Source organism: Prunus avium, chromosome 1 (assembly GCF_965620075.1).
Source record: "Prunus avium chromosome 1, drPruAviu1.hap1.1, whole genome shotgun sequence".
Classification (NCBI taxonomy): Eukaryota; Viridiplantae; Streptophyta; class Magnoliopsida; order Rosales; family Rosaceae; genus Prunus; species Prunus avium.
In genome coordinates this window covers 53,459,203-53,482,062 of record NC_142284.1, presented here as the reverse complement: position 1 = coordinate 53,482,062, position 22,860 = coordinate 53,459,203, and the positions used below count along the sequence as shown (strand labels likewise).

At 37.5% G+C, this 22,860-nt stretch overlaps 2 protein-coding genes across 2 annotated transcripts; both read left to right on the top strand.

Moving 5' to 3' along the window:
- Positions 1-3,964: 3,964 nt before the first annotated feature.
- LOC110744783 (pleiotropic drug resistance protein 1-like) lies at positions 3,965-11,593 on the top strand. Its single transcript, XM_021944796.2, has 24 exons — positions 3,965-4,431; positions 4,597-4,717; positions 4,834-4,922; positions 5,011-5,095; positions 5,192-5,351; positions 5,455-5,531; positions 5,664-5,717; positions 5,842-5,932; positions 6,053-6,354; positions 6,479-6,760; positions 6,871-7,187; positions 7,274-7,434; positions 7,543-7,646; positions 7,742-7,898; positions 7,974-8,081; positions 8,170-8,294; positions 8,550-8,882; positions 9,024-9,314; positions 9,403-9,486; positions 9,577-9,710; positions 9,832-10,059; positions 10,196-10,367; positions 10,518-10,772; positions 10,870-11,593. The coding sequence occupies exons 1-24, from the start codon at positions 4,118-4,120 to the stop codon at positions 11,125-11,127; spliced, it is 4,302 nt and encodes a 1,433-aa protein (XP_021800488.2). The 5' UTR covers positions 3,965-4,117; the 3' UTR covers positions 11,128-11,593.
- Positions 11,594-15,368: 3,775 nt separating this feature from the next.
- Positions 15,369-22,425, top strand: LOC110774632 (pleiotropic drug resistance protein 1-like). Its single transcript, XM_088252582.1, has 24 exons — positions 15,369-15,839; positions 16,062-16,182; positions 16,277-16,365; positions 16,445-16,529; positions 16,620-16,779; positions 16,869-16,949; positions 17,087-17,136; positions 17,229-17,319; positions 17,435-17,736; positions 17,837-18,118; positions 18,392-18,708; positions 18,775-18,935; positions 19,030-19,133; positions 19,241-19,397; positions 19,475-19,582; positions 19,673-19,824; positions 19,898-20,230; positions 20,344-20,634; positions 20,714-20,797; positions 20,884-21,017; positions 21,140-21,367; positions 21,464-21,635; positions 21,768-22,022; positions 22,117-22,425. The coding sequence occupies exons 1-24, from the start codon at positions 15,589-15,591 to the stop codon at positions 22,372-22,374; spliced, it is 4,266 nt and encodes a 1,421-aa protein (XP_088108708.1). The 5' UTR covers positions 15,369-15,588; the 3' UTR covers positions 22,375-22,425.
- The last annotated feature ends 435 nt before the right edge of the window (positions 22,426-22,860 follow it).

The window sequence follows — 22,860 nt, the reverse complement described above, 5'->3', positions numbered from 1 at the left end:
GTATTCTTAGAATCAACGGAGTTAAGTTTGCTTGGAAATTATCTTTTGTTCTTGTTCCGCTGCATCACTTCGTAAGTGGAATTGGTGGGCTAATCCAAATAATGGTATATTCAAAGGGTACATTTAGAGGTATGGATTAGAGCAATTTATTAGGTGTTCTTATCGGAATGTAGATAAGATTGTAGTATCTACATTTGTTGAGAGGTGGCATCCCTAAACGAACACCTTTCACATGCCTTTTGGTGGGATGACCATCACATTGGATGATATGTCATCTATTTTAGGCATTCCTGTGTCTGGTGCAGCGGTTGCTCCGCTTGGAGATGATAACGACACAAATTTTGAGTTGTTAGTTAATTACTTATGAGTGACTGATGAAGAGGCTACTGAACAATTGCACCAATACAGTGATGAGTATTTGAGTTTGTCATGGTTACGAGCGTGATTCTCCAATGTTTCATACACAGATTCAGAAGAGCACATCATGCATTCGGCCAGAGCATATTTGCTATATCTCTTGGGTTGCACTTTGTGTGTTGACAAGACTGGCACGAGAATCCAAATTATGTACCTTAGACTACTTAGAGACCTTGATAGTGTTGCTAGTTATTCATGGGGATCTGGGTGCTTAGCATGCCATCTATATAATAAATGTCATGCTTTTGGAAATATAGACGTAATATAATTCATGAGTGCTAACTCTCGATCAGTGACAATAACACCAGGAAGACAATTATCATTCAACAAACTCCTCAATGCAGTCAAAGCTCATGTGTAATTGTCTTCTTTCTCGGCATTCATATACACATACGCAACAGAGAATGTCATATTAGTAGATGTCACCCCCACAATTTGCAATTTTTGGGAAACGATGCCTATTAGTCTTATAGATGCGATTCATGATAAGTACATGTGGAAATGCACGCAAAATCTTAATATTAATGGGGTGTGTCCAAAACAAGTCAGTTAAAATATCACCAAATGTCCTATGCCACTCAATATAATTGTGTTCGGATAACTTAGTAAGCAATTGTTGCATTTGTGTTCTCCCAGCAAATTCTTTGGTTCTGTTTCGGATCCTAGCATTGTATATTGTATTCATAGTTGAAACATTCATTGCATCTCTGTCCTTTAGGGTGACCAAAATATCTCTGGGTTTCACCAAACTCTTAGACATGTTCACTAACAAGGCATTCTCCTCTTCAGAAAGTAGCCCCACAAATAAATGACCTTGAAGATACTCTAAAATAGGATGGTTGTGTACTCTGCAAATCACCTCCAACTTCCAATCATCTCCATCACCAATATTGACACATTTTAACAAGAATGGGCATCCACATTTCTTGGTACCAGTGTCCCTAGCACACTTTTCATATCACTATTTGCATATGACTTTACATCAATTGTCTCACTAGACTTGCAAGACTTATAGTTACCGCTCCTCTCACAAGCAAGTATTACTTGAGGTCTCATCTTGCCCTCACTTCCATAATCAGACCTTCTAATTACAATTACAATATTATTCATTTTCCCTTGTGCACGAGCCCATCTAAGTAATGCATCTCTATCATTGAATATCTACACATAAAACTTATATTATTTAAAGTTAAAATTTCAAACATTAATGCCACGTTAATGATATTAAAAAGGATTCCAGACCCCAAAAAAACTCAAAATAATTACCGAATATGTTGTGAATTGATCACTATATACACACTCTGTTCCCATATTGTTGCCTTTAGTATGGACGTCACCTTGTTTTTGTTCCTTCAATGGAAGTAAGGTCAAAATAGCTTGCATTAAATTTGTGGTCGACAATAAGTTACCAAAAAAATAAATATATTTCGGTTTGTCGTCATTGAACTGCAGGTAAAATTTCGATAATACACCACTGAACACCGTTCCATGATACGATGGATCTCCATTGCATATTGAGTTAAAGGCCGGTCAAACACAACCGAAATAGGTGCAACGTTTCGGTGGCATCCCACTGAATTTACTTATCGCGTTCGGTACTGATGTCTTGAATGAAACTAGAGACCATCATGAAATCCTAAACTTGAAAAATTCCAAAAAAATAAACGCATACCTCATTCGAAGCCTCTCTAACTTCAATCTCACCATTCATGAATAAATACAAGATATTTTTTCACCAATATAAACGTATAAACCTCGTTAGGATTGTAGGAACATGATGGTTTGAGAAAAAAGTCTAACTAGGGTTGCATGAATATATGTGGGGTGTAGTGAGCAATTTTAATTTTAATTTTAAATATTTTTTGTCTTTAACGATAATTACGTACAAGGGTAAAATATGTTATTTATGTTTAAAATTAGTATGAGGTGCAAAGAGCAAATAATGGAATGCCAATAAAATCTCCCTTATTATAACTTTCTATTATTAAATATATTCCTTGAATGAAGGGGGGACATTTGAAGAAATTACTATTGTATTGATTGCGCCCTTGCACAAAAGCGAGCATGCTTTACTTAAAAGAAAAAAAAAGTTAGGTAAGCCTTCATGGTTTGATCAATGACGAAACTCTTATGTGTAGATTTGTTCGTCTAATATTTCTCTAGACTTATGAATATTTTCATTATTTTATTTTTACAAAATGATATTCTAAACTACTCCACACTACATTAAATCAACTAGTCTCTAGGCCTACATCCTACTAATCCAACATCATTTGGCTCATAAATTCATAATTATTGCATGGATAAATGGAAGGTAGATTTAGATTGAAAGTTGGCAAAAGATTAGGCTGTAATTGCTGTGTTCTATTTTTTTATTGTCTAATCCTATACATGTAAGGGAAATTAATCTATTTGTTTGTACATGTTTATATTTGTTTTTGTGTAAATCAAGGTGTTTCAGGCCCTGTATATTGTCACGTTCTCAAGTTTTTGTTTAGATAGAAAGCCCGATCAGCAAAGCAAGACAAAGGATCTGGCCAGATCTAATTTTTCTTAAAAAAGGGTTGACCGTGCCCCCGCTGAGTGATGACAAATTCCAACTGAAAAATGAAAATAAAAATGATGCATGGTGCATGTGCAATGTTATCTTTTTCTTTTATAAACAAATAAAATAAAAATCAACACGTCCAATGTAGTGGTATTGGAAAGGAAAATACTTCCCTCCTTACTAGGTAAGTATGAGCTCTTACATTTCTACTAATAGCAATGTGTTATGTGTGCAAAACTTTTTCTTTTTGTGTTTTTGATCAATTGTTTTTGCATATGTGTTAAATTGTGATTTGCAGGAAGGAGGAATATCTCCTTACCGATAAGGAGGCAAGTAGTATCCTATGGGAAACGGTAATTTCATTTTGGAACTTGTTTAAAATCTAGCTAGCTTGCATATTCTGCAAAAGATTTCATACCATGACGCTTTTTTAGTGGAAATTTCATGAAATTAAACAAAAACAATGATGAATTAATTCAAAAAACAGAAACAATCCTGCTGTTTCCTCTATAAATAAATAAATAAATTAATAAGTTTTTATTTGTTGTGAATGGAAAACAACCTTGCAAATGTTTCTTTTTGGTTTTGCTCGTAAATCTTTGGATTAAATGCATGAAGTCGGCGATCTATTGCACATATTTTGAGTTCTTGGGACAGTTTAATATATGGCCGCAAGACGAAAATCGAAAACAACAAAATTCATGTGAACCTAAATCAACCAAGTTTTTTATTATTGTCAGACTTACGTAGATAAATATTTATGTTGTCAGACAGAAGTAAATCTGAAGTATATATTGAAGCAAGATCAACAAATTAACAAGTATCTTATGTTGTTAGACAGCTTGCCAAGAAAACATATGAATCGCATTCGCATATAAAAATCAAAATAGATATAAATAAATAAATCCATCTACAGTATACACGACTGAAGGAATGACATAGCTGGTGTGACACAAACACGTTTGGTCATCTCTCTGTCCGTTCAGACATCCTGAAAGGCATTGCAATTAATAGCAATGCTGAGTTCAGCTCTGAAATTCATGAAATGCAATTTTCTTGCATGAAAGTTTGGAGAAAGCTTGGAGGGTTGTGTTTGAATTTTGAATTTTTGATGAAATTGGTGCACTAGTATAGTGGAGGTGGGGGGTGACAATGAGCAATTCTGGGAGTGGACGTATAAGCAGCTTTGACATGTGGAGAAACACTTCCATGGAAGCTTTCTCCAAGTCTTCTCATCATGAAGAAGACGACGAAGAGTCTCTAACATGGGCTGCTATTGAGAGATTGCCCACATATTTACGCATACGGAGAGGCCTACTTGCAGAAGAGGATGGTCAGGCCAGAGAGATCATTGATGTAAACAATCTTGGATCATTAGAAAGGAAGAGCTTGTTGGAGAGACTTGTGAAGATTGCAGAGGAAGATAATGAGAAGTTCTTGTTGAAGCTCAAGGACCGCATGAACAGGTAATTAATAATTCAAAACACTTTGTTCATGAAAAGTTCCTGACTCGTTATGTTTGATTAGCTTGTTAATGGGGTTCTTGAGAAATTTGTGTTTACTATGTGTCTGAAGAAATTCATGACTTGTTTGGTGTTGGTGCTTTGTCTGTTTGCAAACTTTAAACTCAGAGTTGGGCTTGAATTTCCGACAACTGAAGTGCGGTTTGAGCATTTAAATGTTGAAGCAGAGGCTTATGTAGGAGGCAGGGCATTGCCTAGTGTGTTCAACTTCTCCATCAATATGTTAGAGGTAATTCATCTTTTGAATCAAACAAACATGTATAAATAGTTTTAGGTGTAAGGTGTGTGTGTTTAGCTTGGGTCAACTTTCTCTTGTATATCAGATTTTCTTTTTTCTTTCTGAAGGGTTTCTTGAATTACCTTCATATTATTCCGAGTCGAAAGAAACCATTGCCAATCCTCCATGATGTAAGTGGGATTATCAAGCCAAGAAGGTAACTAATTAGGAAGATAAGTATTCAACATAGACTGCAGTACTTATCAAACTGTTTCTCAGAATTGCTGGTTTGAATAATTCTGCAGAATGACACTGCTTTTAGGCCCCCCGGGCTCTGGAAAGACCACCTTACTATTGGCATTGGCTGGAAAACTTGGTAAAGATCTAAAAGTAAGGATATGAATTATATTTCTATCTAATTAATAAGACTATCCTTCTAGTGTCAGTTTTCATGTTATGATTTCATATAATTTGCTTACAACTTAGCTTTCGGGGAGAGTTACATACAACGGACACGGGATGGAAGAGTTTATACCGGAGAGGACATCAGCTTATATTAGCCAGCATGATCTCCACATACCAGAATTGACAGTCAGAGAAACGCTGGCTTTTTCTGCAAGATGTCAAGGGGTTGGACCGCGTTATGGTCGGTTGAAAACACAGTGAAATTTCACATATCGAACTTATAAGTTTGAAGCATATTTCTTGATAATCTGAATTAAGTTCATTTGCATTTGTAAACTTTTCAGAAATGTTGGTAGAATTATCAAGAAGAGAGAAGGCTGCAAATATTAAGCCAGATCCTGATCTTGATGTTTACATGAAGGTATAAGAACAGCTGGATTGCTGGAGGAAATTAAATGTTATAGCTTTCTGTTTATAATTGATATATATAATATGTCAGCAACTACGCACGTGCTCCTTTGGAAAGCATTTTCATGCTCTTATATTTTTGCAGGCAGCAGCACTGGAAGGACAGGAAACCAATGTAGTTACAGATTACATAATCAAGGTACCCACAGTTTGTCCAAGTTAATGCCTTTATATAAAGATTACTACGTCTGTATAATTTATATGGTCAGAAACTGAAGTCTTTTGGCTTCTCCTTGTGTTTTTTTGCTAATATAATTTTGCAGGTTTTGGGACTAGAAGTTTGTGCTGACACCATGGTAGGGGATCAAATGAGACGAGGTATATCTGGGGGCCAAAAAAAGAGACTCACCACAGGTAGAACTTATGAATTATAGTTCTAGAACCAGACAAATTTTTTGCTACCAATTTCCAGACCCTGAAAGTGTCACAGTGCACTTAGGCTGATTCTTCTAAGAAAATGGTCAATAATAACAGGGGAGATGCTGGTTGGACCAGAAAAAGCACTTTTTATGGATGAGATATCAACTGGGTTGGACAGTTCAACAACATTTCACATTGTGAATTCACTCAGACAGTCCATCCACGTTCTCAATGGAACTGCCCTAATCTCTCTCCTGCAACCAGCACCAGAAACTTATGAACTCTTTGATGATATAATTCTCCTCTCAGATGGGCGCATTGTGTATCAAGGTCCACGCGAGAATGTGCTCGAGTTCTTTGAGCACATGGGCTTCAAATGTCCAGAGAGGAAAGGAGTTGCTGATTTCCTACAAGAAGTAAGTTGTGACTTACTTATAAAATGACATATATTCCCATTAATTCATTTCATTTCTCCAAAGAGATTGGACTTGACAATTATAACTTTATTTTGCTTTCTGCCTCTTGTTATTTCTATAATAGGTGACATCAAGGAAAGATCAAGAGCAATATTGGGCTGATAAAGATAAGCCTTATAGCTTTGTAACTTCAAATGAATTTTCTGAAGCAATGCAATCATTTCACATTGGTAGAGAACTTGGGGATGAGCTTGCCACTCCATTTGACAAGTCTAAAGGGAACCCAGCAGCTTTAACAACTAACAAGTATGGAGTTAGCAAGAAGGAACTTTACAAAGCTTGTATGTCAAGACAAGTTTTGCTTATGAAGAGGAATTCATTTGTCTACATTTTCAAAATGACCCAGGTAATTAGTATATGAGCATGCATTGAACTTTTACTTTAAATATAAGTAGAAAATCACTGGTTGATTCCATAAACGCAAAGTGAAATACTGGTATCGTGTTTTGGTTTCAGTTCATTATAATGGCTTTTACAACAATGACATTATTCCTACGAACTGAGATGCATCGACGTACCGTGGAAGATGGTGGGATTTACATGGGATCTTTGTTTTACACAATGATGATAATTATGTTCACTGGATTCTCAGAACTTGCTATGACTGTCATGAGACTTCCTGTGTTTTTCAAGCAAAGGGACCTTCTCTTCTTTCCTGCTTGGGCATACTCTTTGCCAACATGTCTGATAAGAATCCCTCTGACCTTTGTGGAAGCTTTCATTTGGGTGACCATGACTTACTATGTTATAGGTTATGATCCGAGCATTGAAAGGTGAAAAGCAAAACATGGCAGACATTACATTTCAATTTAGGCTCAAAATCATTTGTTATGAAATTGATAAAATTTTGTAATAGCAGGTTCTTCAAACAGTTCATTTTACTACTGTGCATTAGTCAGAGCGCAAATGGTCTGTTCCGATTGTTAGCGGCGGTAGGCAGGAGCCCAGTTGTTGCAAACACATTTGGGTCTGCTGCTTTACTTGTCCTTTTTGTTCTTGGTGGATTTATCTTATCACGAGGTGAATCGTTCATACAATTATATAATCATCATTTCTTTTCGGTTACCTGATTTGAATTTTGATGGTAAAAATGTCCTTTTCTTATGAAACTGTCCTTTTGTGACTCAGAAAGTATGCAACAATGGTTGTTGTGGGGATATTGGTTCTCACCGCTGACATATGGAATGAATGCTTTAGCTGTCAATGAATTTCTTGGAAAAAGTTGGAGACATGTAAGCATCTCTGTTATTATTATGAGTATGACTGAGATATAAGAGTAAGAAGAGGAGAATGTTGGTTAATATGTGTCTGCAAAATTGGGTTATAGGTTCCTGCCAACTCAACAGAACCATTAGGAGTTATGGTCTTGAAGTCTCGAGGGGTATTACCAGAAGCACGCTGGTACTGGATTGGAGTAGTAGCTTCACTTGGATTTGTTCTTCTGTTCAACTTCCTTTTCACTTTCGCACTTCAGTATCTTGATCGTAAGTACCAATTTAGACATTCTTCTGTCTTGAGTGGACAAAATATGTTTTGATGATGAGACTAATTTCCTGCAGCCATTGACAAGCCTCAGGCAGTAATGTCCAAAGAGGCCTTGGAAGAGAAACTTGCCGAGAACAATGGAGAGACCGTTGAGCTACCGTCAATGGGAAAGAGCTCTGTTGGTGGGTCATAAAGCTCCAAATATTAATTAGTCCATTTCTGCATTGTGGAGTTCAATGTATAAGTAATTTGTATGGTGTAACAATGCAGGAGTAGGGAATGAAAGTCTGGAGAGTGTCTCTACCAATCATACCAGGAGGCGAGGAATGGTTCTTCCTTTTGAACCCCTCTCAATTACATTCAATGAAATCAGATATGCAGTTGACATGCCAAAGGTATCTTTTCAACTTTTTGTATGGAGTAAAAATGCTGGGAGGCATTTTCATTGAAGTTTTGGATAATTTCCTCTGAAAAGCAACTTGAAATATTATAAGCATTTGATTATACACACAATATATTCAAAACAGCATACCACAACCCTATTGTAGAACTCTGTGTTTAAATGATGATGCATAACAACATTCTCAGATTAGTTTTGAACCAATATCCAGTGCTAAATGCATTCACATCCTTCCTACATATTTTTGTAGGAAATGAAAGCTGAAGGCATAACTGAGGATCGGCTAGAACTTCTGAAGGGTGTGAGTGGTGCTTTTAGGCCTGGTGTCCTAACAGCTCTAATGGGGGTTAGTGGTGCAGGGAAGACTACTTTAATGGATGTCTTGGCAGGACGGAAAACAGGTGGATATATCGAAGGAAGTATCATTGTATCTGGATATCTGAAAAAGCAAGAAACATTTGCTCGCATATCAGGATATTGTGAGCAAACTGATATACACTCTCCTCATGTCACAGTCTATGAGTCTTTGGTGTATTCTGCATGGCTCCGATTGCCCCCAGAGGTTGATTCCCCAACCAGAAAGGTATACTTTCAACATATATTCTTCCTTTCAGCACTTAATGTTCAGTCAAGTCATTAACCTTGTATGTTCATCATAATTTTCATTATTAGCCTTTTATGCTCAGTCAAGTCATTAACCAAAAATCGGCATAATGGTTTGCAGATGTTCATTGAGGAAGTCATGGAGCTTGTTGAACTGACCTCAATAAGGGAAGCACTTGTTGGATTGCCTGGAGTGAATGGTCTTTCAACTGAGCAGCGCAAAAGGCTAACGATTGCAGTAGAACTTGTTGCCAACCCATCCATAATATTTATGGATGAGCCGACCTCTGGCCTTGATGCCAGGGCGGCAGCAATTGTAATGAGAACAGTGAGAAATACAGTGGACACAGGGCGAACTGTGGTCTGCACCATCCACCAGCCAAGCATTGATATATTTGATGCTTTTGATGAGGTGAGATACCTTTTTATGCTTTAGGATTAGACAAGTGGAATTTGTCACTTGTGTTCCAAGAACTTAAAAATTCAATATCCCATTGCAGCTGTTTCTTCTGAAACGGGGAGGAGAAGAAATATATGTTGGTCCTTTAGGCCACCAGTCTTCCCAGTTGATCAATTACTTTGAGGTTAGGCTTATAAATATTAAATACTAAAACTATACCATCTGCAATATGTTCTGCTCAACTGCTAACATAATGGAGTTATATTTCATCAAGGGAATTAATGGAGTTTCTAAACTAAGAGATGGCTACAATCCTGCAACCTGGATGTTGGAGGTTACTTCAGCAGGACAAGAAGCGGCTCTTGGGGTTAATTTCACTGAAATATATAAGAACTCAGAAGTATACAGGTAGAAACAAATATAACACAGTTTGGATTGATCAGTTGAAATTTTAAATCATATGCGCAACAGTCTTATATATTGCTGCACTTCTGTTTCGGCTACTAATGATCATGTGTAAAATATTTAGGAGAAACAAGGCCTTGATCAAGGAACTAAGTACTCCTCCACCAAATTCAAGAGACTTGTTCTTCCCTACACAGTACTCTCAGTCTTTCTTTACCCAGTGCATAGCTTGCCTATGGAAACAGCATTGGTCTTACTGGCGAAATCCGTCATACAGTGCAGTGAGACTTTTGTACACTGCTGTGATGGCTCTAGTATTTGGGATAATATTCTGGGATCTTGGCTCCAAAAGGTACACTGAAAAACAATGTAATTCATTTGTGATAGACTGTCACCTAAGGTTGTGACGAAACATGAAACATAATGTATAAAAATGGCGTCTCATCACCTGGTGCATAATTTTGGCAAAAACTGTTTGTGAATTGCAGGCATAGGCAACAAGATCTTTTCAATGCAATGGGATCTATGTACTCTGCTGTTCTCTTCATTGGAATACAAAATGCCTCATCAGTGCAGCCAGTTGTAGGCATTGAGAGGATAGTCTTTTACAGAGAAAGGGCTGCTGGAATGTACTCAGCTTTTCCATATGCCTTGGGACAGGTATGTTACTAATTTATTTATTAGTGTTAGTGAAGAATTTAAGTGCCCATTTGGATGAAAGGATTTGAAATAGATTTGGATTTAAAATGTGAATTTTCAAGTTTTGTGGAATTTCATCATAATTTCTCATCAAATTCCATTTCATGGTAGGTTCTGATTGAGCTCCCATACACTTTGATCCAAACAATCATCTACGGAGTTATAGTATACAGCATGATCGGATTTGAATGGACAGTCAGCAAGTTCTTGTGGCACATCTTCTTCATGTACTTCACCTTCTTATACTACATCTTGTATGGCATGATGATTGTGGGCATTACTCCAAACACAACCATTGCCGCTGTCGCTTCCTCAGCCTTCTACCCGTTATGGAACGTCTTTTCAGGATTTATCATTCCGAAAACAGTAAGTACCGCATGTCAACAATAACCATGCACATGCTTGTTTGTTTGATTTAGCTTATCAGACCATGGCTCACAATGTTGTTGTTTGGGGGTAACAGAGAATTCCAATATGGTGGAGATGGTTCTACTGGGTATGTCCAGTGTCTTGGACCTTGTATGGATTGTTTACTTCACAGTTTGGAGGCATCAAGGACACACTTGATTCGGGTGAAACTGTGGACGATTTTATAAGGGCTTATTTTGGATACAGAACAGACTTTTTAGGTGTTGTTGCAATTGTGCTTGTTGGGATTTCAGGGCTCTTTGGTTTCATCTTTGCATTTTCAATCAAAGTAATTAACTTCCAAAAGAGATGAAGACAACCCTTATACATACATACATGTGTATATGTAAACATATATGGTGCAAAAATCCATGATTTCTGGTTTTGCTGAAAGTCCATGATTATACATACGACACGCGGGTTGGACAAGTAAGTAGGTTGCTTTGGTTAATCAGTGATTTCTATGGACCGGTTGCTTCACAATTTAAAGACATAAAAGACACATTTACATTTGGGTGACATTGTGCCTGTGGAAGACTTTATAAGGAGATGTTGCAATTGTGCTTGCTGGGATTTCAGTGCTGCTTGGGTCATCTTTGCCTTCTCAGTCAAGGTATTGAAATTTCAAAAGAGATGAAAAACTGAGAACATTATACATGTAAATTATGCAAATTCAACCTCTTCAAGTTTTGATACTTAAGGGCTAGTTTGGCATTGCTGTGCTTTAAAAAAAAACTGCTTCTGCTATGTTGCGAGAATAATCATCTGTGAAAAAAATCAGTCAGGCATTTGGTAAACTATATTTGAAAAAGTGTTATGAGTAATCAAAGTATTTGGTAAATTTTTATCAGAAGTGCTTTTAGTGTGTATAATAACCAAAAAGGACATGATGATGGAACTATTTGTTTTTTTCTTCATTTTCTTTCTACTTAAAAAAAACTTTACTATATAAATTTTTTTGTTTTTATTTATTTATACAATACATGCGTTTCTCTCTTCTCAGAAAAGTAGATGCCTTTTGTTATATATTGAATGCTAACCCAATGACACCAATTGGAAACCCAACACAGCCCATCTCTCCACTTCAATTTTTCTCTTTATACCATTTACAAGTTTCTTTCTTCATTCCTTCATCTAACCAAAAATATCTCATGTTTCCCCAGTTTTTTTTTTCTTTTAATATGTTTCCCCAATTGTTTTTAGTACTTTCGAGTAGGTGAGACTGAAAACGGGAAAAATTGTATGTTGGGTTTATGTTTTGGTGTTCTTGCAATGGGAGATAACATAGTGAAGAAAGTAGCCACGGTGAAAATACAGATTTCTGGGTTACAACCATGGAGATTTTAGATGGTTTACAGTGTTGTAGTGGGGGTAGTTGAGCCCCCTCTCTCGAAGTTGGGACTACTGCATCAGGATCTTTCCACCCAAAACCAAAATCAAGAACAACAAACTCAGGTGGAACATGAAACTCATCACTCTCTCCCTCTCACTCACTCTGGTTTTCTCTCTTCTTCCTAAAACCTGCAACAAATAGAAAGCCCCAAGAAAAACCCCCAATTTGACAAAGAAAACCCGCAGAAAGTTTGAGAAGTAGAAAATTGAAAAATCATAAATGTAATTAAGTTACTGATGAGTGGGCAACCTTCTTAGCAATTAGTTTTCTCACGTGCACAATGAGAGTTCCAGCAGTAGCAGAGCAAAGAGTAGAGAAGAAAAAAGGGGTTTGTAAAATTGGAGGGACAAAAGACTGTCAATTTGAAAAATAAGTGAGGGTATTATGGGAAAGTCAAAAATTCATTAACCACCGGTTAAATTTTTTTTGAAGCAGCTTTTAAAAGTTGGGTAGAGACAATTTTGAAAAAACAGCGGTAGCAATTTAAAAATAAAGCAGAATTCTTGATGTTTACCAAACACCCAATCCATGACAATTTTTTTATTAAAGCTGCTTTTAAAAAAAATTAAGCACTACCAAACGCTTACCTTAGTTAGGCCCCGTTTGGGATTGCTTTTTTTTTTTTTTTTGCAAAAAACCTGATTCACTTTAAAGTTAAGCAGTTTAAGGTGTTTGGTAAATAGAAAATATCCTGATTATTTTAAAAGCAATGACCTTTTGACAGTAGCTTTTAAAAGCAGGTTTTGGGTTGCTTTTCAAAGCTGCTTTCAAAAGAAGCAGAATGAACATTTAATGAATTTTTTTAATTCCCAAAATACCATCATTCATTTTAAAAAATGACACCACCTCCACTTCCACATCTAATTCCACCACTTGCACCACCACATTCACAACCTCCACAACCACCGCAACCGCCACCACCACCGCATCCTCCTCCTCCTCATCCTCCGTCACCACCACCACAACCTCCACCTCCTCTACCACCTCCACCACCTCCACCACCACCTCCTCCTCCACCTCCACCTCCACCTCCACAACCACCACCACCACAACCAACATCACCACCACCACCACTACCACCACCACCACAACCGCCACCTCCTCCAAAACCTCCAAATACACCACCACCTCCACAACCACCACCACCACCACCACCACCACCACCTCCACAACCGCCATCCCCACCACCACCAACTCCACCTTCATCACCACCACCACCACCACCACCACCTCCACTCCATCACTACCACCACCACCACCACCACATTATTAGTACATAACACTTTTAACATCATGTCTATTTTAGTAATTATTCACAGTTATAATAATTTTATATTAAAATTTACCAAACGTTTTTTACACTGCTTTTTGTACTAACAACAATTTAAAAATATTGTTTACCAAACATGGAGATGCTTTACTTTACAGCTAATTATTTTCAAAGCATAGCAGAAGCAACTTTTTTTAAAAGTGACAGCAATCCCAAACTGGGCCTTAGTTGGCTGAATAATCCCAAGATTTTAATTAGTGTTCATGCTTATATGTACATGTAAGGATCTTTGCCATTTGCCATGCGATGAACCAAAGTCTTTCTTTTTTGGCAAGAAGCAAGCAAACTAACTCCATATCTAGCCAGTGGGTATAACTCAGTTGATTGAGCTTTTCCACTTTCGTCTATGTGGGCAGAGGTTTGGTCTGCTATAAAAAAATCCATATCTATGGAGTTTGACCCGAATTTGAAATTGTATTTTAAGTTAACATGGAAGTTTCGTTTTTTATTAATATTTACTCCTAGACTTAAAAAAAAAACAGCCGAGTTAATAGAAATGACTAAAATTACGACATATGATCAAATTTAAGGGCTAAATTGAATTTTGAAAGTATTAACTTTTATGTTAATAAGATTCACGTGAAATTTCGAATGATCACAAACTGTGAGTGCTAATAACATTTCTCTTTTAACTTAGAATCAGACCATAACTCACAGTTAATATTGTTTGTTTTTGGGCGTGACAGAGAATGCCAATATGGTGGAAATGGTTCCATTGGTGTGCCGTGTGTCTTGGACCTTGCATGGTGAAACTGTTGAGGATTTTATAAAGGATTATTTTTGGGTACAGAGGAGAGATTTTAGGTGGTGTTGCAATTGTGCTTCTCGGGATTTCAGGGCTCATTTTCAATTGAAGTGTTGAACTTCCAAAAGAGGTGAAAACGTGTTATGTGCTTGCATTCAACTGAACGACTAAATGCAAATATCATGACTTCTTGTTTTGATCTGTTTGAAACTTCATAACCATCCAAATGACAATAAGGGCTTCCAAATTCAAGAAAATATCTTGATCTCGCAATGTGATTAAATGATTCGAACTGTTTCAAAAAAAAATAAACACCTAACAATTGGGGTTTCTACTTTATTAAGAAAAATATTAATAAATTATTGTTGTCCAACGACACGAGATTTAAATTCAGGACCTCTTTCAACGAAGCAGAAACTGATTGTGGTTAGACTTTCTACTTCAGTTAAGGTATTAGCATTGGCTGAGATCATGAAAATTATGGTTCAGCTAGAATGTGTGTATTTTATATTCAAGAAAATTTTAGTAAAGTATCCTCGTCATGATAATCGTTGTGATAAAAATGACTAATCTCAGAAAGGTTTTTGTTTCTTGCACAAATTGACCTTAGTCGCCTTCATACTTTACGAAAGGTAGACCAATAGAAAATTCTAGGTATATAAATAAATATTACTTTACGAAAGCTTTACCAAACTTTATTTCATCATAATTATTAGTTTTTATTAACTTTACAATGATGTTAAGTGGACCTTGAAATTGGGGCATCTTGATGTGAATCTCACGTCTCACACGCGTATAATCTAGGGTATTGTTTTTCTTTAGGAGTAATTTTTTGCTTGAAGAATGATGTGTCAACTTTTAAGTCCCTTAGATTAAATTTTAAGGAGGTGGCGTGTGGAGAGCAAAAGTAAAGCAGATCATGGCAGAGAAAATCAGAGCAGAGGATCCGGATCCCATTAACAGACCTCATACGACGAAATTCAAACCCTCCACCAATCATATATTTTGGACAAGACATGACCGGATTGGATTTTCGACACCTTATACCTTCCCTACCAATGTACTCAACAATGACTTCCTTTCTCTCTTTTTTAGCATTCGTTGTCTATATATTTCGAAATTCAAAGTTTGGTAAAGTCCATTGCCCAAGTGACAAAAGAAAAAAAGTTAAGACAGATAGAGAGACCCGTCTCATAATATCTAAGCCGTTTCAGTTCAATTATTCATGATAGTAAGTTGGTATGAACAGAGCATGAATGGTGATATAAACATTTCAGTCCTTGTATAGGGGCTTTTAGGATCAGGTATGGAAGTCTTTTCGAGGTCTTCTCGAGCAGAAGAAGATGAAGAAGCTCTGAAATGGGCTGCAATAGAGAGGCTCCCTACGTGTTTACGTATAGGGAGAGGTTTGTTCATTGATGGTGAGGGTCAAGCTAGAGAGGTTGATGTAGAGAAACTTGGCTTGCTAGAGAGAAAGACTTTGTTGGAGAGGCTGGTGAGCAATGCAGAGAAAGATAATGAAAAGTTCTTGTTGAAGCTCAAGGAACGGATTGATCGGTGAGTTCTTGTGCATTCTATGTGTTTCAAACAATTTAAGAGAGTGGAATTATGTCTTCCACCAAAAAACAGAACAGGATTTAACGTTAAATGCGACTTTGTTGATGGAACTGTTTTCTGTACAAGTTTCAATAATGTTGAATTACTTTAATTATGTCTTTGGGAGCATTTTGGTGAGGTATTTGTGTTGGTTTTTCCCTTTTTTCCCAAATCTAATTACAGAGTTAGACTTGATGTGCCAACAATTGAAGTTCGGTTCGAGCATCTAACTGTTGAGGCAAAGGTTTATATTGGAAGCAGAGCACTGCCCACATTACTCAACTTTGCTATCAATATGTTACAGGTAAATCTTTTAGATCACATAAACATAAATTCTATTTTAATTTTAGTAATTATCTTTCCCAATCCCCACCTCATGAAACTCCCCCTTGGTACAGGGCATGCTACATTATCTTTACATTTTTCCAAGTAGAAAGACACCTTTAACAATCCTTCAAAAGATTAGTGGCATCATCAAGCCTCAAAGGTGAGTTAGCCATGTTTTTCAAAAACAATCCGTTGTACATTTACCAAAACGTTTTCACTCATAGATGCAATTCCTGCAGAATGACTTTGCTTTTGGGTCCCCCAAGCTCTGGAAAGACCACATTACTATTAGCTCTGGCTGGAAGACTTAGTAAAGATTTAAAAGTAAGAAAGCTTAAATTCAGAGATTTTATTTTTGTTCAGTTCATATCACCTCTGGTCTAAATTCTAATAGGGTAATTGATGAATGTCAAGTCTTCCGGGAGGGTTACATATAATGGACATGGAATGGAAGAATTTGTACCTCAAAGAACATCAGCTTATATAAGTCAAAATGATCTCCACATAGGAGAAATGACAGTGAAAGAGACATTGGCTTTCTCAGCTAGATGTCAAGGAGTTGGATCAAATTGTGGTTAGTCAAAACACCATTTATTTGATACATTTCATTTTTCCTTCCAAAGAGTTTTAAAGGGTTTGATTTCATATATGGAAAAATTGCAGACATGTTGGCAGAACTATGTAGAAGAGAGAAGGAGGAGAATATCAAACCTGACCCTGACATTGACATCTACCTGAAGGCAAGTAAACAGATTGAAGAGAAATTAACCAACCCTTTTAATGTGGGAGTCTCCATCCGCATTTCTTATCAGAAATAAATTTCATGCAACTGCCGCTTTCATTCTATGAAATTCCTCTGACACTTGAAATTCTTCAGGCAGCAGCACTAGAAGGGCAGGAGACCAGTGTAGTTACTGATTATATTCTCAAGGTACCACCTTGAAGTTCATTTCAGCTTGGAGATATGGACAACCATTTTCTTGTATCCATATAACTTTATGTTTCTGCTTTTAATTATTGCAGATTCTGGGACTTGAAGTCTGTGCTAATACTATGGTGGGGGATGAAATGGTAAGAGGCATCTCAGGTGGAGAAAGAAAGCGTGTCACAATAGGTAAAACATAGAACAAGTCATTGTGTATCTAAAAATCTTTTTTTTAGTTTCAGAAAGTCTAAATTGTACACCATGTAAATTGATGCTTCTGAGATTTCTGGTAACAATGACATAGGGGAGATGCTTGTTGGACCAGTAAGAGCTCTCTTCATGGATGAGATATCAACTGGCTTGGACAGTTCTACAACTTTCCAAATAGTAAATTCACTCAGGCAATCCATCCATATTCTAAGCAGAACTGCAGTTGTCTCCCTCCTTCAGCCAGCCCCCGAAACTTATAACCTGTTTGATGATATTATTCTTCTCTCAGATGGGCAAATCGTGTATCAGGGTCCACGCGAAAATGTGCTTGAATTTTTTGAATCCATGGGATTCAAGTGTCCTGAGAGGAAAGGAGTTGCTGACTTCTTGCAAGAGGTGATTTCCCTTTTTAATTTCTTCACTTTCTTGTATGTGTTTGACTGTCATAGTTCAAACTTTTTTTTTAACAATATTCTTTCCGTGGGGGTTGTGATAGGTGACATCAAGGAAAGATCAAGAGCAGTACTGGGCACGTTTAAATGAGCCATATAGCTTTGTTACTGTCAATGATTTCGCAGAAGCATTCCAGTCATTTCCAGTTGGTCAGAAACTTGGTGATGAGCTTGCTGTTCCCTTTGACAAGTCCAAAAGTCACCGTGCTGCTTTGTCAGCCAAGAAGTATGGCGTTAACAAGAAGGAGTTGTTCCGAGCTTGCGTTTCTAGAGAATTCTTGCTCATGAAGAGGAACTCATTTGCCTTCATTTTCAAATTTGCCCTAGTGAGTAAAGCATTTGAGTCTTTTGTATTTGACTTGAATTGGAAAACTTGAAAACTTTATTGAAACCTTAGTACTATGAGAATGTGAAGTTGAAAATGTCCCACATTGGAAAGTTAGAAAACTTTGCAAGGGCAGAGTAGCCCAACTCGTTATAAGCCCTTGCAAGGTTTTCGAACTTTCCAATGTGGGACAATTTCACCTTCACATTCTCACAAGTACTTGGCCTCAAAGTGATTCTACCTTATAATTGTTCCTTTTTAACTTGTGTTTCAGCTTATCATGTTAGCTTCTATAACAGCATCAATATTTCTACGAATTAAGATGCACAAAGACACAGTGGAGGATGGTGGAGTTTATATGGGTGCTTTGTTCTTTGCGGTCATTGTAGCAATGTTTAATGGAATATCAGAACTCAACATGGCCATTATGAAACTTCCTGTCTTCTACAAACAAAGAGATCTTCTCTTCTTTCCTTCATGGGCATACTCTCTACCTGCATGGATCCTCAAGATCCCAATCACTCTTGTAGAAAGTGCCATTTGGGTGCTCATTACTTATTATGTCATAGGATTTGATCCATGTGTTGAAAGGTGAGAAAAAGAATAATTCATACTTTAAGTTTGATTAGGATTTGATGAAAGCTCTATATATTTCAGGTTTGTCAAGCAGTACATTTTACTCCTGTGCATAAACCAGATGGCGTCTGGGATGTTCAGGCTCATGGCAGCCTTCGGAAGGGATGTAATAGTTGCAAGCACAACTGGAACCTTTGCATTGCTTATAATTATGGTTTTGGGTGGATTTGTCTTATCTCGAGGTGATTTAACTATAGAAGTAATAAGATTACTAATTTCCACTGCTGATGTGATTCAGATTCTAATTTTTAAAAACCTCTTCTTTTTTTGCATCAGAGGCTGTGCCAAAATGGTGGTTGTGGGGTTACTGGGTCTCGCCGTTAATGTATGGACAAAATGCTATTACTGTGAATGAATTTCTTGGAAAGAATTGGAGACATGTAATCATCTATTTCTCTCAAAGTTTGTGTAGCTCCACTAAAAGAAAATTGATAGAAGGTAGAATGATTGTGATCAATGATTATGTGGAGATATCTCTATGTTATAGGTTCCACCTAATTCTACAGAATCCTTGGGAGTTTTGATCCTGAAGTCTCATGGAATTTTCCCAGAAGCACGATGGTATTGGATTGGAGTAGCAGCTTTAATTGGATATATTCTTCTATTCAATCTCCTTCTTACTTTGGCTCTGCAGTATCTTGATCGTAAGTGTCATGATTCATATGTTCTTTGTGCTTTCAGTCTTGGACTTGTTCATCTAAAAACTGGATTAATGTTGCAGCATTTGGTAAGCCTCAGACAGTACTATCCAAAGAAGGCATGGCTGAAAGAAAAGCTAGCACAACTGGAGAGTTCATTGAGCTATTGCCAAGGGGAAAGAGCTCTTCTGGTAGGTCATTCAGTTCAGTTCCTACATATGTTTCTGTTTTAAATACCCTGTTGAATTCAAGCATTGTTGATGTACAATAACTCAATGCAGGAAATACTGAAGGTCAAAGAAGCTTACCGTTATCTGAAAGAGGGGGAAGAACTGATGAAGCTAATGGGAAAAGGAAGCGTGGCATGGTTCTTCCTTTTCAACCGCTTTCCCTTGCTTTCAATGAGATCAGATATGCAATAAATATGCCACAGGTAACTTTCGATGTTAAATTAGAAGTACCTCGACAATAATAATGTTTTGGCTGAATTTTCAATGTCTTTTCAGGAAATGAAAGCTGAGGGTGCTCAAGAGGATCAGTTGGAACTTTTGAAGGGTGTGAGTGGTGCATTTAGGCCAGGAGTCTTAACAGCTCTAATGGGTGTCAGTGGGGCTGGCAAGACCACTCTAATGGATGTGTTGGCTGGAAGGAAAACTGGCGGACATATCAAGGGAAGCATCATGGTATCTGGGTATCCGAAAAAGCAAGAAACATTTGCTCGCATATCAGGATATTGTGAGCAAACTGATATCCACTCTCCTCATGTTACAGTTTATGAATCTCTACTTTTTTCTGCATGGCTTCGGCTACTCCCTGAGGTTGATTCTGCAACAAGAAAGGTAAAATTTCAGCATTCTTTTTTAACAGACAGCCAAGACACTATTATAAAGCATCAAACATGGCCTACTTACCAAATTATGTACAAATTGATCTGATGTTTGATGGGTTGCAGATGTTCATCGTGGAAGTCATGGAGCTTGTGGAGCTGACTTCATTAAGGGGAGCACTTGTGGGATTACCTGGTGTGACCGGTCTTTCGACTGAGCAGCGCAAAAGACTGACGATTGCTGTTGAGCTTGTTGCAAATCCATCTATAATCTTCATGGATGAACCAACCTCCGGCCTTGATGCCAGAGCAGCAGCAATCGTGATGAGAACCGTGAGGAACACGGTGGACACAGGAAGAACTGTGGTTTGCACCATCCACCAGCCAAGCATAGACATATTTGATGCATTTGATGAGGTTAGATGTCCCATTTAAAAAAGAAACTGTAACCTGTGTTGCAAAGTAAATGTTTTAAGCACTTCATGTTGCATTGCAGCTTCTTCTGTTGAAATTGGGAGGTGAGCAAATATATGGTGGTCCATTAGGCTCCCATTCCTCTCATCTGATCAAGTACTTTGAGGTCAGGACCATAGAGAAATAAATAATGACATAATCTCCCTTAACATTACTTATTAACTAACATATATATGAGTTTGTGGCACCAAGGGAATTAATGGAGTTCCTAAAATCAAAGATGGATATAACCCTGCAACCTGGATGTTGGAGATTACTTCGGCAGCCCAAGAGGCAGCTCTCGGGGTTAATTTCACAGAGGTGTACATGAACTCAGAACAATTTAAGTAAGAGTTTAATTTCAAGTCTCTTCCACGAGAGGGATGAGAATTCAAAAAGTCTTAGTATTTGTAGTTGATGCATGTAGTTGCTCTATACAATTGTTGATACTCTAAGGTCAATGGTTCAGGAGCAGCAAAGCAATGATCAAGGAACTAAGTACACCTCCCTCGGGTTCTAGAGATCTATACTTCCCTACTCGGTACTCTCAGTCTTTTCTCATCCAATGTATGGCTTGCCTATGGAAACAGCACTGGTCTTACTGGAGAAACCCATCATACAGTGCAGTAAGGCTGCTATTCACAACGTTCATCGCTTTGTTGTTCGGTTTGATATTCTGGAATCTTGGATCGAAAAGGTATGTAGACGAGTAAACTTAAACAATGGCTGGAAATGGCCTCCAGATTTCTGTTTCTTAATCACCAATATGTTCAAACTTGTTTGCGGACCACAGGACAAAGCAGCAAGATCTCTTCAATGCTATGGGTTCCATGTATGCTGCTGTAATCTTTCTCGGGGTACAAAACGGTGCCTCAGTGCAGCCGGTTGTGGCTGTTGAGAGAACAGTCTTTTACAGAGAAAGAGCAGCTGGAATGTATTCGGCTTTGCCCTATGCCTTTGGACAGGTAAAACAGTTGAAACTGGCAATGCATGGCATAGAATTATTGAAACAGCACATGCTTCTCTCCCTGAAACTCAGGAAATCGTAGGAAGCTCATCATAATGTTCAATGGCTCACCAAATCACTATCTTTGCAGATGATGATTGAGCTTCCCTACATCTTCATTCAGACTGTTATTTATGGAGTCATAGTGTATTCCATGATGGGATTTGATTGGATAGCTGCCAAGTTCTTTTGGTACCTGTTTTTCTTGTACTTCACCTTGTTATACTACACATTGTATGGCATGATGACCATGGCTCTCACTCCCAACCACACCATTGCTGCCATAACCTCATCTACCTTCTATGCAATATGGAACCTTTTCTCTGGATTCGTTGTTCCTCCGACAGTAAGTAAATATACATACATACATATGTACATAGATACATAAATTCATGTGCATACCTTCTATGCAATATGGAACTAAATTTTGGTTATGACAGAGAATTCCAATATGGTGGAAATGGTACTATTGGGTCTGCCCTGTTGCTTGGACATTGTATGGAATGGTTGCTTCACAATTTGGAGACATAAAGGATACACTGGAGTCAGGGGAATCAGTGGAGCATTTCTTGAGAAGTTACTTTGGATACAAGCATGACTTTTTGGGCATCGTTGCAGTCGTGATTGTTGGATTTTCATTGCTATTCGGCTTCATCTTTGCCTATGGAATTAGAGCATTTAATTTCCAAAAAAGATGAGAATGTTATACAAATAAATATATGAACAATAAGTTAACCATTGTTGAGTAACCTACATCACTCTCATCTGTCATTGTGCTTCAAGTATTTTCCAGATAGATCAGTCGAATATGGAAAAAAAAATTTAGCCCACCCCTACAAAAATTCCTGGTTCCGCCATTGCTTAGTTGGCTGAAATAATCCCAAGATCTTAGTTAGTGTTCATGCATATATGTACGTGTACGGATCTTTGCCATTTGCAATGCGATGAACCAAAGTCTTTCTTTTTTTGGTAAGAAGCAAGCAAACTAACTTCATATCTAGTCAGTGGGGGTATAACTTAGTTGATTGAGCTTTTCCACCTTCGCCTATGTGGGTAGAGGTTTGGTCTGCTATAAAAAAATCCATATCTATGGAGTTTGATCCGAATTTGAAATTGTATTTTAAGTTAACATGTAAGTTTCGTTTTTTATTAATATTTACTCCTAGACTTAAAAAAAAACAGCC

Bases quoted from the DNA above. Each gene is read 5' to 3' on its own strand.
- LOC110744783 (XM_021944796.2), top strand. From the start codon at position 4,118: ATGAGCAATTCTGGGAGTGGACGTATAAGCAGCTTTGACATGTGGAGA. The intron at 7,647-7,741 runs GTAAGCATCTCT...ATTGGGTTATAG, and splicing joins TTGGAAAAAGTTGGAGACAT to GTTCCTGCCAACTCAACAGA. The intron at 10,368-10,517 runs GTATGTTACTAA...ATTTCATGGTAG, and splicing joins TTCCATATGCCTTGGGACAG to GTTCTGATTGAGCTCCCATA.
- LOC110774632 (XM_088252582.1), top strand. From the start codon at position 15,589: ATGGAAGTCTTTTCGAGGTCTTCTCGAGCAGAAGAAGATGAAGAAGCT. The intron at 17,137-17,228 runs GTACCACCTTGA...TAATTATTGCAG, and splicing joins TTACTGATTATATTCTCAAG to ATTCTGGGACTTGAAGTCTG. The intron at 18,119-18,391 runs GTGAGTAAAGCA...CTTGTGTTTCAG, and splicing joins TCATTTTCAAATTTGCCCTA to CTTATCATGTTAGCTTCTAT.